The sequence below is a fragment of the Pygocentrus nattereri genome, chromosome 12 (genome assembly GCF_015220715.1).
Source record: "Pygocentrus nattereri isolate fPygNat1 chromosome 12, fPygNat1.pri, whole genome shotgun sequence".
NCBI lineage: Eukaryota > Metazoa > Chordata > Actinopteri > Characiformes > Serrasalmidae > Pygocentrus > Pygocentrus nattereri.
Window position 1 is genome coordinate 26,458,993 of NC_051222.1, and position 16,722 is coordinate 26,475,714.

General features: G+C 40.0%; 1 protein-coding gene across 1 annotated transcript; it reads left to right on the forward strand.

The window, feature by feature from the left end:
• Positions 1–6,705: 6,705 nt before the first annotated feature.
• Positions 6,706–14,972, forward strand: LOC119264661 (neoverrucotoxin subunit beta-like). Its single transcript, XM_037543274.1, has 2 exons — positions 6,706–6,713; positions 13,139–14,972. Exons 1-2 carry the CDS (start codon positions 6,706–6,708, stop codon positions 14,970–14,972), a joined length of 1,842 nt encoding a protein of 613 aa, XP_037399171.1.
• The last annotated feature ends 1,750 nt before the right edge of the window (positions 14,973–16,722 follow it).

A 16,722-nucleotide genomic window follows, 5' to 3' on the forward strand; every position in this document is an offset into this window, starting at 1 on the left:
TCAAGCAACTTGTGAAGACAAGAGACACACAAGATAAACTGAACACTGAACCTTCATCAAGAGATTCAGAGACATCAGAGACTCCAGTGACCAAAATTTCCCGCAGTGCTGAATCCCAGTCAGCATGTTTACATCCAGGTGATCAGAATGATCTCACCATTTTTGGACTACAGAAAAATGATGAGGTTATGAGCTCTGACTCTGTTGCCAACCTCAACCAGCCTGAATGTGACGCATCAACAGTCTCATATGAGAGATTTCTATGTGAGGCCATTCAGGTGGACAGTGATGTTTTGCTCGAAAGTGCAACACAGAATTATTCGTGTTGCACATCGAGGCAAACACACTCTTTCACAGGATCGCGCTGTACATCAACAACACTTACATCTTCATCCAGTGATTCACATGCTGCTGCTGCTGTTGCTTCTGATGTTGTTGCTGGAATTGTTGTTGGTGCTCTGGACAGACTTGCTGAGTCGAGTATGATTGATGGCAAAAGTGACTCTGACACTATCATTAGGTCACTTAATGAATGTAGGTGTGATATTTCGCTTGTGGGGTCTCGTTCAGCCCCCTTAAGCTTGTATGAAAAAGTGCATGGTTATCTGCAGACTCTCGTCATGCCCTTTTATCAGAGCCAGCCAGTTTCCTCTACACAGAATGTTCCCACCTCTGATGTGCAGCTCTCTAGGGTCCACAGTGTTTCCCATTTGGATGATCTCACTGTAACTTGCACAAACAGCATTATCAGTGAGATTGTACAGCTTTGTCACTCAGATACTGAGAGTCAAGCACCAGTGGGAGACAAGGATTCCCTGGAAATACATGATATATTCCAGGGTTTGGGTGAAATAGTCAGGACTAGCAGATCTTCATCAAAGACTAGCTCATCTGGTAAAGTTTTAGGAGAGTGTGAGATGTCACTGCCTAAACTAGACCCTGCTTTTAAAGAAGATCCTGCACCTGATCGTATATCTTCACATCATTCTCTTGAGACCCTTTTTAGCGCTCAGTTTCAGCATAAAGCAATGCAGACTGTTGGTGAGATCCTTCTGAAAACTGGGGAAAAACTTTCCACCTCAGGGTCCACACAGTCACTGAAGTCTGTTTCCAACTCAGCTATTATCCAGCCACCTGTTGTAGACCCTCCCTTGTCCATTCAAGCTGAGTCTACAGCTTCAGACATCATTGCCAATTTTTTGAGTTGCTTAAGAAAGGGTTTTTTGTCAGTCAAGTCAGAAAGTGCTGACATATCAACAAGACCACCAACTTCAAAGCAAAAGAAAAAAGTATCCTCTGCTTCTCGTCGCATATACAGAGGTGTGCATGAGAAAGTCTTTGGATTTATGCTCGGACTCCAAATGTCATTTTCAGAAGGAGGGAAAGTTTCTGCACAAGACCAGCCTACAACATCAACAGAACAGCAAAGTGGCAGTGTTTTATCAGTTAGTTCACCTCTCCATATAACATCTCCAAGGTTCCAGCTTTTTTTGGATTCTTGTACAGATGAGGTGATTTACAAAGTAGTGGAGTTGTATAAGAGCGAGCTGCTTCTGTCTAGCTCCTCTAAAGTTTCTCTCAACAAGTCCACATCCCTACCTGAACAGTCCTTAGTCAATCTGAAGACCACCAAGCCTAAAAGCTTCCTGACTGATACTGCTCAGCTTGTGAATGATGTTTTAATCAGAAGATCCTCACAGATGTCAAGTGATGAATCTGGACACATTTTGGATTCTTCTGCCAGCTCAGCAGATGTACACAATGCTGCTGTTACTAATGCTGGAACAGTTGTTGATGCCTTGATGTCTGATGAAACCATAAGCTTTCATGCAGAAAGACTTACAAATTTCACATCAGACATTCTTAGACATTTTACCAGACCTGCTCAAGTTTGGAGACGTTCCTCAGACTCAGTACTAGAGACATCATGGGTGAGGAACAATGTGCTGAGGGATCCTATCCAGGTTCCTCCGTCGCTGATCCATGTTTTCTTAGAAGACTCAGTTAAGACCTTGTTCTTACACTTGCTCAGTGTAAAATCAGAAATGTGTCATAGCACTGATCTGTCAGCTCCCCTTACTGCATCTAATCAACCAGTGAAAGGAAACAGTGCAGGATTTGACTCCCAGAACAACATTTCAGAGGAGTCACTGCATCCAACTGTCATCACTGGTGACATGCAGGATTTTCAGTCATTGCTCGTGAATTCTGAGCAAACTGAATCTCAGAGGAATGATGACATGATGCTAGTTGACTTTGACTCACCTGTCGCACCACCCACAAGAGAGACACTGGAGAACCCCAAGAACTCTACTAACGACTATGAGACTCAATCGTCCAGCTCCAGCCCAGTAAATGAGAGCTGTTCTGCGAATCCAGTCACTGTGGCTGAGAAGAAGAGCAGACGTGGGTTTCAGTTTGTTGTGGGTGACAAAGCTCCTCTCATCGGCATCGCATTAAAGGTACGGAAAATTTTTTATATATTCAGAATTTAAACATAACATTCTTATTCTTATTCATTTTTGTGTTAAATATAAGAAAGTCTGTTACCTTTGTGAATATTGATGTTTATGTTTTCTTTCTTGCATGGTTGCTAATGAAGAAATTAAACAAAGTGTGCCCAGCTGACACGATGTCTGACAGTCAACAGTGTGCCTCGTCCTCTGAAGATCATCCGCTGTGTAAGTACATTGGACTATTGCAGTATTTAATAAGCTGTGTCTCACAATATTTCTCTTTTATCATTCCAAATTTTCTGTACAGTGTAATAGAATAAACTAGAGATTAAAGCAAGAAGTTTTTTCAGTTGCTGTAGTTCTGATTTATCCTTTCTCTTGCAGCTTCACAGAGGGAACCAACACTGAAACCCTTCAAGAAAACACGGAGGTGTCTGTCCAGGATCTTCGCAGCTGTACGGAAAGCCCTGCCCAACCCCTTCCAGTGCTTGAGTCAACCATCTTAAGCACTGCTTTTCAAGTTACTGTTGTAACACTTCCCATTAATCCGGTAATCATAATGAACAGAAAATGCATTTATAAGGTGTAAATAACAGCTTATAACACCAGGCATAAGCTTGTGTGAGCTTATAAATTTTAATAATTACACACATTACACTTTATAAAGTAAGAGTGTATGACTTCAACAATTAAAGCTCCTTAATGTAACATGATATCTCTTCAAAAGAACAGCGCATACGCTTACATTTAATCCACGCTATCATTTTATGGAGCTTTATACCAGGACATTACAGGCTTTAAGTGGTGGAAAACGTTTTAAATGTCTTAAATTATTTTCTGCAAATGCAGGAATTGTTTAAGGCTTAAATTGGCAAATCTAGCTTAAGGCCGTTGCTAAAGTGACCTATATTCCTAAAAGGTCAGATGTCATTTACTGATTGTCTCCATTGTCCATCTGAGCTGCTACTCATTTAGCCTTGGTTGCTAAATGCTAACAGTCTAGCACCAGTTTCCAAAAGTCTATCAAATCCAAACTGTGTATCAAAGTTATGATGTCTAAAAATTTGGCGCAGTGCCAGGTCCACCAAAATCTGCCCATATTCTCCAACTGCATACAAAATTGCTGGATGAAGTCCTGGCCCAGCAGAACAAATACCAGAATTCATGTTTACAATGTTCTGGTGAACATCTTATTCTATAAAGTATTATGTGTGTAATTCTAAACGGAGTTATGGATAGAAATTTCCATCCCTACCTTCTGTTTCTGATGATGAAGCGTTCACAGTCTTTACTATCTGGAGTCGACCTGAGGAGGATGGGTTCCCCTGTTGAATCCTGGTTCCTCTCAAGGTTTCTTCCACACCTCTGGGAGTTTTTCCTTGCCGCTGTCGCCCTCGGCTTGTTCATCAGGGGTTCAGACCCAGATGTCTGTTTGAACAGCTCACAACAAACACCTTATAAATGCATTTATGAAGCATTATGTGTACAGCATTAATAAATGCATCTGCAACAAAGTCCTGTGTGTGTTTATTTCATTTTACACATTCAATCTCATAAAGAGAGATAATATCAACAAAGATATTCTTTTTTTGTAAACTGCCACAAGCCCCTTTTACTGTGTATATGTGTAATCCTCTGTTATATATTATTAATAAGAGCTGTAGACATTCATGAGCTTTTAGTTTTTAAGTTTTCCTTTTAACTGTGAGCTTTAAGGAAAAGCAGCTTTTTGAAGAAAAATGTAACATGATTTTATCTCTACAGTAATAATTTGTTGGTTTCATAGACACTTTCATGAAGTGATATTCCCAGTATGTTTTTGAGGGAAGGTCATTTTGCCTTATTTTCACAGTGAGTTCTTTAATCACATACTCAACAACATCTCAAACACAAAGTGAACAAATTGAGATAAGATTTATCTGAACCAACTAGAGAGGAATGATAAACAGATTTATGGATAAAAGTATCTATATTGACTGTGTAGATTCATACAAATAGTGGACTAATGATCTGGATATGCTACCTGCTATTTCATACCCAGGTTACCTCAACTATTCCTTTTCTTACATACATGGAGAAACAGGCTTTATTTCTGTATAGAGGACTGAGCTTTTTTCTACATTCATCAATATGGAGTTTAACAGTGAGTTTATCATCGAGCCGTATGCCAAGGTATTTATACTCTGCGACTCTTTCGGCGTGGGATCCCGTCAGGGCAGTGATATTTACAGAATTAAAATCAGTGTTAGTAGATCTGGAAAACAGCATCAACTTACCATTTACAGCACAAAGCAACTGTAGAGCATTAAATGAGCATCGTAGTTTTCTTGTTGGAGCATAAACATATTCAATATAAATATAAATACAATATAAAACCATCATCTGCATACAGGTGTACTTTGCAGCCTGAGGCAGAGGCAGCAACATATATAATAAATCTGGGCCCGAAATTGAATAATGTGGTACTCCTTTGGATATAGTCAAAAAATCTGATTTGTAATTACTCAGTGCTACGCATTGTTTTCTGTCTGAAAGGTGATTACATGAGCTATTTTCCAGATAATAGAAATTCTGCATGATAAAACAGAGTTTAAAAATGTGTTCTATATTCTAAAATTATAACACAAGTATTATGATCTATTATCATCCTTTTAATCTGATAATGATCTGTACATAGTTATAAAGCAGGTATAACACATATTAAAGATTCTATTAATAATTTGAACATTTAAAATGCAGTCAGTGAGTCCTTCACGTAAAGTGATTGATACTGTAGTTTGTTCACATGTGAATGTTAATTATGGCATGTATTAGTAACGCACATCACAGTCATCCTTAACATATAATAGCAAGAACACACTGTTCTACTGTCCCTTTAAACAAACATGGAATGTTGGTCTAACAGCACAATCACACAGCTGAACTGCCCCTTTAAACTCAAACTTCACAGGGTTGGTAAAAGAAGTCAGTTGGTGGTTTTTTCAAATAAGAAAAATACTATAAAACACACACACACACACACCCACACAAACACACACACACACACACACACATACACACACACACACACACACACAAACACATACACAAACACACACAAACACACACACACACATACATACACACACACACACAAACACACACAAACACACACACACACACAGACACACACACACACACACACACACACACAAACACACACACACACACACACACACATACATACACACACACACAAACACACACAAACACACACACACACATACATACACACACAAACACACACACACACACAGACACACACACACACACACACACACACAAACACACACACACACACACACACACACAGACACACACACACACACACACAAACATACACACACAAACCCACACAGACACACCCAAATACACGCACACACATACACACACACACACACACAAACACACACACACATACACATACAGACACACACATAGTGTCACTGTCAGTGAATGTCTTTTATAATATACTGTATATTGTGGCACGGGCGCATAGGAAGACATGAGGGAGGCCATTATTTCTACTCAAAGCAATGTTCTTTTATTAGAATCAACAGAAAAAAGCCACTGCAACAGAGCTGGAACAGAGGGGAGGTCACCTTTAGTCATGCTGTTTCTCTCCATGGTAGACCCACAACCCCAGACCCACCGAGCCCACAGCCCAGCACAATAACACACAAATAACACACACACATCATAAACTGAACAGTGACAACAACAACAACATTAACCACAACAAATGTTCCTTCCTAACAGAGAGTGGAGGACGTGTAGGTGCAGCTTTCCATGCTGCGCCCCCAGAGCTCCTTTGAAAATACAGAGTGTGTGACAAACACAACAACATCTTTTTTACTGCAGGATCAGCTGTGAGAGCGTCCTGCTCTGTATGATTAATCAGGTAACATTTGTGTGTTCTGGTCATATTTGGAGAAACAAAACATTCAGAACAACTGATCACACTGTACTAGACAACATTTACTGTCATGTTTTTCATTAAGAAATGAAAGTTTGTAAATTGCAATAATGTGTCTGTGTTTGTGTAATTTACTTGGAATTAAATGTTTCCGCCTCACCTACTGATATAAAGTCAATAGTAACTTATCAAATTATTTTTTATTTCTAGTGTGTTTTTAACCATTACTGTGTATTGTGGTGCACTGCTGTCACCATTTGTAGTGGGACACCGTGTCACCAGTAGTGTGCGGTTATGAACCGGTAAGAAGCTTTGGGACCCCCTTCAAGTAATGTCGTACACCTGTCCAGGTAAGCTCAGGTGCTCTGAGTCATTTATTAAGTGCCAATCACACATGATTGACAATATGTGCATATTAACAGCAGTGCTGGAGGTTTAAAAACAAAACTAGTTTTTAAGGTGACTCCATAAACTCCTCAGATAATATCCAGCAGTCACTCATGATCACAGCCCAATCCTGAGACTTCTGCAGCTAAATAGGCCAAACACACTACACACTATGGCTTTCTTGAGCTTACACTCTCCCAGTAACCCCTAAAGTCTGGCTTTATAGTCTAAGACCCAGCCTAATTGAGACTCATATTCATGCTCACACTTACTTATAAATATGATCCCAAAGCTTTGGCACCCAGTTACAAAGAGTTATGATAGCATTAACAATGGTTTATGAATAAGGGCTTCTGTCACGTCTCCCCCTCTGTGGGGTTACTCTACACGGACTCTCCTTCTCACTATTTATACCTGCATCTGATTCTAGTCTCATTAAAACTGCTATACTCCTTTGATGGTTGGTGAAGTCTCTGAGCTCTGAGTTTGTTTCTTGTGTTTAAATTTCTCTGGTTTTGACCCTGTTACTCTCTCTGGTTTTCTGAGGGTGTACCTGCCTGTGTGTTGACCCCTGCCTGTTATGATAATGAGTACTGGAATGTCACCAAGATGTAAAGTTACTTCACACTTGGACCAATCAGTAAAATACCAATCAGTAAAAAACCCTGATGTTGGAAATTTGCAGACTTTGGGTCATTTTGGATCTTATTTGTTTTTAGTGCAGTTTAGTGTATCAGAGCCAAAGCTCAATCTGTAAAACCCTGAAAAAATCCTCACTGAAGACTCTGATAACTGTAATCATAACATATGAGGGATATTTTTGTGCAGTCAGTCTTCCTATCATTTATCTTCTTTCTGCAAAAAGCCCAGTGCATTAGAACTCACTGAGCTGATTAGTGCTCGGACCCCATGTATTGCTGCTTGAGGTTATATATATATATTTATTTTTATACTTTACAGTTATGCACTTTTATGTATTTTAATGTAAAAACACACATTTTTAAATAATATTTTACAGACATGAATCATTATTTACAAACTTCAGATTTAACACACCTGATTTATTATTTGGGGCAGTCGTGGGCTGGAGGTTAGGAAACTGGCCCCGTGCCGGTTCGATCCCCAGTGCTGACAGTCCATGACTGAGGTGTCCTTGAGCAAACCACACTCAGTGTTATACACACTGCCATATAAGTGATATTGCTGTGCTGGTACATGGCAACTCTTGGCTACAGGTCTATGGGTATTAAATCATGTGTTATGTCTATAGCTGCACTAACAGAGTAAAGAATTCGATTATTTTCTTCATCCACAAGACGATGCCTTTACATTCAGTCCAGTCCAGGTTTTCTGTCAGTCATGGTGTCGTTTTTAGGAGTGCATGGAGAGAGTAATGGATCCCAGGAAAGCTGAGTTTGATTCCTCTTTTAGACAGAAATCAGAAACACCACTATAATCCAAATGAAGTGAGTATCAAAACCACAATGACTGATTCATTTTTAAGCAGGACCTTTGGTTTGTTTTAGTAGTTAAGAGGCTGTGAAATAATAAATCCTGAAACATGTTTATTATTTCTGATGTGTTCATTAAACAGGTATCAAAACTGCACTTTGCACATTTATCAACTCAGCTAAATATTTTTAGAAGGTAATTTTTTTTCCTTTTCAATGCATTAATAAAAGTAAAACATCATTAAAACTCAAAGGTAAGACACTGACACTAAAATGAGTAAAGCAGAAAAAAGCATTATCATTGGGAAAAACTCAAATTCATCACTTTTACTTAATCATAATGCAGCCAACATGGAAAAATAAGCCTGATTAAATATTTTCTTAAAACCATGTTGGGTAACGTGTTCTTTTTAAACATTTAAATCCAAATTTGTTGTAACAGTTAAAAAATAAAGCAAACACAATTCTGTGAAACACACAGATGATGAAAGCACATCAATCAATAGGTTTCATACAAATTCAGGCTATAATTGATGTACATGCCTCTTTTCCTTTATCTGAACACAGAGATTGTGTAAAATGATGCAAACTACCACAATATGAACTTAATAAGTAAAAGACCTCACTGTTGTGTTTCATATCAAACATGAAATTGATTTTAATGAGTATTTGTTTTTTAGCTAAAGAGATGCTCAACATTCTGGAGGCTAAACTGAAACAGTCTCAGCCTGAGGATGCTGCTGTTCAGACAGAAGCTGAAGACACAAATGAAGCAGTTCTGGGAGAACAGATCATAAATCCAGTGATCTGCTGATTGCTGCCTCATCTTCAAACTCCGAGGAAAATATCTCTCTATGTATCAAGTCGAGAGAGGATCTCCAGACAAAGGCCACCAAAGCTGTGAAGAAAAAGAGCAAAGACATTAAAGCTAAACATTCATCACAGACTTCAGAGACTTTGTTGACCAAACCAGTCCACGGTGTTAAATCGAAGAAACAAGGGTGGAACCATCAGATGTTTGGAAGTGCTCCTTAGAGTCAATACTAGAACCTTCATGGGTCAAAGAACAATCTACCGAGGTATCTCATTCAGGTTCCTTTAGTGCAGGAATTTATGAAAATCTTGTACCTGCACTTGATGAGTGTCAAACCAAATGGATCTGATCTCTCAGCTTTACTGACATTTTCTAACCAAGCTATACAAGGAACAAGTAGAAGCCTTGAAGTCCAGGAGAGCAGCTCAAACAAGTCTTTGAGCTTGACATGCATAACCTGAGGAGAAACAGAGGATCCTCTGGCATTGCTTGTGAATTCTGAGGAAGGCTGAATCTGAGAGGATGCTGGAGAGTCTTAGCATCTCCAGTCAGGAGACGTGCTCGTCCAACTCAATTTCTTTTAAGAATTGTTTTCAGCAGGAGGGGAAAAAACTTCTCAGACTTCCAGTACATTCAGTTGAGTTTGATGATCATAGAGTCTATAGACCTTCCCAAGCATCTCCAACAGTGCAGGTGAGTTTTTACTGTCGCACTGATGATGTAAATGCAACTGTCATTCAAACACCTTCAGCAGTGATTTCCCAACTTTTTGTTTTAGAACTTTTATGGCTCATTTCTGTACTTCTTTGTGAATTCAAATCTGGTCCTTCCAGTTCTTACTGCTGTTGACTGCTTTGCATCTTGTGGCAGAGCCTCTCTGTTTTTGGTCTTGAAACTTTGTTTGAACATTGGCTTGTGATTCCTTCAACCCTGCCCTGTGGAGGCTGTTGGTGATGTTCTATGTCGCTTAACACCTCTAGATACACCAACTGACCACTTCATTAAGTACACCTCCTACAATTACACACAGTAGTTCATCTGTTTCTCTCTATTCTTTGTTAGCCCCCTTTTGGCTCATTCTCAGCACTGCAGTAACACTGACTGCTGGGGTGTTGGTGAGTGTTGCATTGGTATAAGTAGATCAGACACAGCAGTGCTTTTGAAGTTTTTAACTCACTGTCCACTCTGTTAGACAGTCCTGCCTTGATGGGTAATGGTGGTATTGCTTGGGGACATTGCCTCTCAGTTGTGTGTGTGTGTGTGTGTGTGTGTGTGTGTGTGTGTGTGTGTGTGTGTGTGTGTGTTTTATTTTTTTATTTGGATTGTATGGAATTCATCCATCATCACTAGGTGGCTACAAGCAGAACATTTTGGATAGGCCAGAGGATGAGCACATTCCTTATCTAAATGAGTCGTTATACACAATTTTCAGTGTAAGTGGGGCTACATTTACATCAAGATGTCCACAGATGTCCTATCCCTCCAATTCCAGAAGTCCCCCCTCACCTTGTGCCAATAACTTGCAAAGAACATTTGAGATTAGTGTATTTGCTGAATCACATTCCAAATATAGCCCTTCCAAGACATACTTTCTCTAAACATGATAGGCCAGACTTTAGAGCGGATAATGAGGTGTGGAATGTGAACTTGGACTTGGGGAAATTGACTGGTTGTCAATACACCTTTAATGCTGTGGCAAACTATTCTACCTTGTATTCAACACAAACAGGGGTCAAGTTGATCTTAAGATTTCCCTTGTGAAGTCTGAGCATCCTGAGTGAAGGCATATCTTCTAGTGCTGTGGCCCCCATACTTTGGGATGCCAAGACTCAGGACCTCCAACTGGGAGGGACTAAAACCAGAAAAAACAACTAAAAACTCTGAATAGAAAAGGCCACCATCACTCTTTCTCCGGCAATTCGTAGTAAAACATCACAGAAATGGTGGATAACAGTTCAAAGAAAATGTGATGTAGGTGATTAGGTATGCCAATATGTCAGCTACTCTTTATTTTATTTTACTTATTACTTTATTTATTTACTTATTATTTTATTTGTTTTTTAGAATGGCAGATCCTGTCCTGGACATTTCTGAAAATTAGACGTTCTTCTTCTGTAGGGCAGAGTTATGCACCTCAAATCTCCATATTTGTTGTTTTTCAGTTTTTATCATAATGTGAAAGTGTCTATTTTCCTCTACATTGTATGTAAATTTCATGCTGAGTGGATCAAAAGAAACAGCCCAAAATTACTTGGAAAAAATTCTGGTTCCATTGACTTAAGTATGTTTTATTCAGACTGCGCAGTGGGTAGCGCTGTCGCCTCACAGCAAGGAGGGCCTGGGTTCAATTCCCCGGCCAGGCGACCAGGGTCCTCTCTGTGTGGAGTTTGTATGTTCTCCCCATGTCTGCGTGGGTTTCTTCCGGGTTCTCCGGTTTCCTCCCACAGTCCAAAGACATGCAGTCAGGCCAATAGGACATGCTACATTGCCCCTGGTTGTGAGTGACTGTCTGTGTCTGTCTGTCTGCCCTGCGATGGACTGGCAACCTGTCCAGGGTGTATCCTGCCTTCTGCCCAATGACCACTGGGATAGGCTCCAGCACCCCCCTGCAACCCTGAGGGAGAAGCGGCTTGGAAAATGAATGAATGAATGTTTTATTCATTCTGCTGTAAAGTTACCATTTTGGAGATATAAGGTTTTCTTCTGACAGCAACTAAATGAACCTTGGCAAGCTAAATCTGTGGAAATTTCAAGCTTTAAAGCTTAGCTACCTGTTACAGGACCATACTTAACGTGAACTGTAGCAGTAATATGATACGTTAGCTTAGTATTACAAAGTGTTTCCACACCATTGTACTTTACAGGCACAATGAAGCACATGAGAAATTTCTCCAGTGTCCACAAATATGGCCATGCTAACTCATAATGAGAGCTTGTGTAACATCAGTCCCCCCCGCCAAAAAAAAATAACAAACATTTTAAAGAAATACTGACCATGATGCAGCTAAAATGGACTTTTAACCTACATCAAATACAGTGTAATGCAGTGATGAGACGCTGTGGTTCGTATTCTATACGAAATGTAAAGGTAGGATAACTAATTTATACTGTACTGTAGGGCAGTGTATATTATGGGAACTTGACATCTACATAAGCACATCACTACAACTGATGTAAACCTACATAAACCTTTATAAAGGCTTATTCCAGTAGGTGTCTTCTGTCCTAAAGGTCATTTTTGTCCATTTTTATTTTGACAAAATACCTATGCCAGGTGACATTGATATTTTTTCTGAAATTGGGTTGATATTTCACATTTCTTAACTACTTATCCCCCTGGGTTGCGAGGGGGAGCTGGAGCCTATCCAAGGGGCCATTGGGCAGAAGGTAAGAAACCTGGTGATTTAAGGTGATTTACTGCTATTGCTGTGACAGACACACACACACACACACACACACACACACACACACAGTCTAAGCCGCATATTCTCCTGGGCTGAAGCCGATCCCAGCAGTCATTGGGTGGAAGGCAGGACACACACTGGAAAGGTCACCAGTCCATCGGAGGGCTGGGTTGACATGACACTTTAAGAGAAATGACAGCTCATTATAATAATTGACTAGTTTAGTGTATATCACAGTGCTGATATAAATGGTAAATGAAACTCAGAGAATGCTTACTTTTGTTTAACCAGCCTGACGTGGCAAGATATGTAGCGAATATGTCTCTGCTACAAAGTCTATGGTGCTTCACCCCAAAAGGTACCATGACACAACCTAATATCAGAAAAATCTGTTACTGGACATAGATCTGTCCAATTTACATCAATGTTGACATCAGATGCAGTTATGACAAAAGACGCCTATTGGAATACGTGTTTATAAATGTTTATGTAGGTCTGTGTCAGTAATCATAAGGCATTTATGTTGGTGTCATGTAACACAGCTTATATCAGTCGTTCACTTGGTAGATAGTTGTGCCCCCTCAGTGTTTTGTTTGGCTCCCTTGTCAAACCGATCCTTACAAATCATCACATAAACATGAAAAATCAATTCTACATACAATAATTTTAAGATCAAGCAGATTAGAAGTGAAGAATACAGTATATTATAATTATCAAATCACTATTTGTTACATATCTTTCACTTTTCATCACCCTCTCATTTTAGGGATCACTTTGTGGGATAAGAAAACACTAAATGAGGATCTGGATGTACATCCACAGCCTAAAACAGATCTGAAACTCTCTGCTTCTGACTCTCTCAGTGACAAGGCTAACCTTCTGGATGTGAGCGCCTCGCTTAAAGCCAGCTTTATGGGGGGGTTGGTGGAGGTTGCCGGATCTGCCAAGTACCTACATGATAGCAAATCTTCAGCATGTCAGGAGCGGATCACCATGCATTTCAGCCAGACCACAAGGTTTGAGCAACTCACTATGGCTGAGTTTGGCAAAATCACCTATCCACAAGTGTTTGACCAGCATACAGCCACTCATGTGGTCACAGCTGTACTATATGGAGCTCAGGCCTTTATGGTGTTTGATCATACAGCTGAAGATAATGAGGACAAACAGGAAGTTAAAGGAAATCTTCATGCTATGATCAAGAAAATACCTTCCTTTTCGATAGAGGGAGAGGCAGACCTGACGTTAAATGAGGGTGAAAAGAAGATGGCTGACAATATCAGTGTCTCATTTTATGGTGACTACGAACTAGAAAGAAATCCTACAACATACATAGAGGCTCTACAGACTTACAAGGACCTGCCTAATATGCTGAGAGAGAGCGGTGCTGTACCGGTAAGAGTGTGGCTGTATCCCCTCAAACTCTTGAATAATAAGGCAGCAAAGTTGGTGAAAGAAATCAGTGAGAGCCTTGTGTCTAAAACAGAAGTTTTGCTGGAGGAACTAGGAGAAGTAGAGAGAAGATGCAATGATTTGGTCAGAAACAGAAGTGTTGATGATTTCCTTGATATGAAAGGTCGGCTGCAGATGTTTCAAGACCTGTTTAGTGCTCACAAGATTGCATTCCAGAAGGCTATCTTCAAAGCCTTACCAGCTATTCGGGGTGGAACGCAGGAGGAGCTGGCACTGGCTAACATCCTAAGTGGGCATTACAGGTCGCCGTTTGCTGCAAACAACTTGAACCAGTGGTTAGACAACATCACAAATGAATTAGACATACTGAACTCTTATATGAGGGGGCTAAGGGACATCAGAGTTGTGACATCACTAGGTCGGCTTAATTCCATTCTCTTTGATCCTGACATAGATATAGTGATATGCTTGTCTTTCACGTCTCTGAAGTACAAAGACACATACCTGGACACACTGAAAGATTTCGTGAATTCTGAAGCGCTTGTAAACCCAGTGGAAACAAGCACAGCATACTCTTTCCAAGTAACGGAGCCTTGGTTCACTTCTTTTGACATTTCCAATGCCATGAGACAGAACCTTTCTCTCTTTACAAGTTTTTCAAAGGCCAACAAAAAAGAGGAGAGAACGCGGTTCGTCATCGCCTCCATCTCTGACACCACCAATCCAGGTACCTCCATCCGACTTTATGAAAAAGGCAAACTAATAAATCCAAAGTTCCAGCCAGTATCCAAGCCTCCCCTACCAACAGTGGAGATCCAACGTCAGGCTATAACCCTGAAGCTTCAAAAATCCCCAACTGGAGAAACACTGAAGTTCAGAGTAGAATATGCGATGGTAAAGGCAGGTGAAACAATCAAGGACCAAGACTGGAAGACCAGAGACACTCCGGATGCAGAGACACCTTTTGTACTGGATACACTGCAGCCAAGGGACCAATACTTACTCCGGTACAAAGCTGTCAGTGCTGCAGGAGTGAGTGAAGCCAGTGAATCTGTCCGTGCAGAAATTCCTGAGGGGTTTGAAAGTGAGTAAGCTGTCTCTCATTTAAAAAACACAACACACATGAACAGCTGAACAAGTTTTTAACTACTAGCCTGTAAAACTCTTTAAATTAGATGTCTATTCTCAATGATGACAGCTACTGTCACAATGAACATACATCACCATAAGGAGATTTGTAATGAATAACATTTTCTTTTTCCACTGTGGAAAAAGCAATTCCCAGAAAGCTAACAGTTTTCCTAACAAACTCACGGCACACAACATATGCTTGCGATAGTGGTTTTAGTAGTTATGAACATTTTTGTATTGCAGTTTGCTGTTTGTGTGTGTAAAGGAGAGGTTACAGTACTGCACTGGGAAAAGTAGATTTGTCAGAATATGTACTTTCAGCACAGAAAGTGGGTTAACCAGTTCTCAAAATCAGTTCCAGGCTTGATGGTGGGAGGTACTGGAGGAAGACAAGGTGCAACAATCCAGGAATTCACATTTCAGGATGGTGATCGTTTCCGTTCACTGACGCTGTGGCCAAACACAACTAAAAATCGTCTGGGAGGTCTTGAGTTTGATGTTGTTAGGAAAACAGGGCTGACTGAGGTATTTTCTGCTAAAATCTCTGGACGGGGAGAGCCTGTGTCCATTGATGTGGGTTCAGGGATTTGCTGTGGGGTTAAAGTGCGAAGTGGGGGAGATGTTGATGCTCTTGGCTTTTTCTTCATAAAGTAAATCAAACATTAAACATAATCATCTTCACAGCAATGACACTGTCAATAGTAATGAACAGAAAATGACAATGAGCCTTTTAAACGTCAGCTTTAGGTATTTTAAACACAGAAATGATTATTGATTTTGTGCTTAAGCTTATTCAACAGTAGGTAATGGCAGCAGTAATGACAAACCAAATAAGGAAGTTACTCTAATTCCAAAGGTATGTGGAAAAAAGCAGATTGACAACAAAGAGGCACTAATTGCTGAGAGCCTATTGATCCTTAATAGTGCTCAGAGTGGCCAACGTAGTGGATTATCTGCTGAGAACTTTCATTCAAATGAGCAAAGTTGTTATTCTTTAAACAAGTGACTATTTCTGCTATTTTCCCTATTACTAGTTATACTGAGAGAAGTTGGAAAAACGGGTAACTTTTTTGACTGTTTTGAAACATAAATTTTTGGCTGGCAAGATGAGCTGAACTTGAGCTTCATGTCGAGTGCATTTTGAAACTGAAATTGTAAAGTGTCTCTTCAGTTTCACAGAGTGCATTCTGGGCATTTGGGTGATGAGTGTGAGCTTTTAGCTGAAGTACCCCGAAGTTTGACAATGTAACCAGCAGCTTTAGTAGTGCAAGGATTGACACAACCAAAAGACTTTCCACATGTACTTTTAACAAATACTACAGTTAGTGTTGACCATAGCGCTGCCTATGGCCACTGAGATGAGAGTTTCACCAGTTGAAACAAGCAAAAAACAAATGGATTGATCTGTAATTATTTCCTTGCGATCTTGTAAAGCTGAGTTTAAAATAATTAATGTATTTCTAAACACAAGAGGAGAGGGAGAGAGAGAGAAAGAAGCCAAAGGAGACTGAAGGAGCAGATCTGATGAAGGTGATCTAGAAGAAAGTGAGGGAGAGTTGTATAAGCTTTCAGTTAAAATGAATTCTGGATTTAATTTACCTTAACTGGGAAAACATTGTGTCACCATGACCATAAACTTCTGTCACCTAGCTTATTGAACATGCTTACAGACTTGGTTTTTTGAAAAATATATTCAGGACCTTGCAGCTTA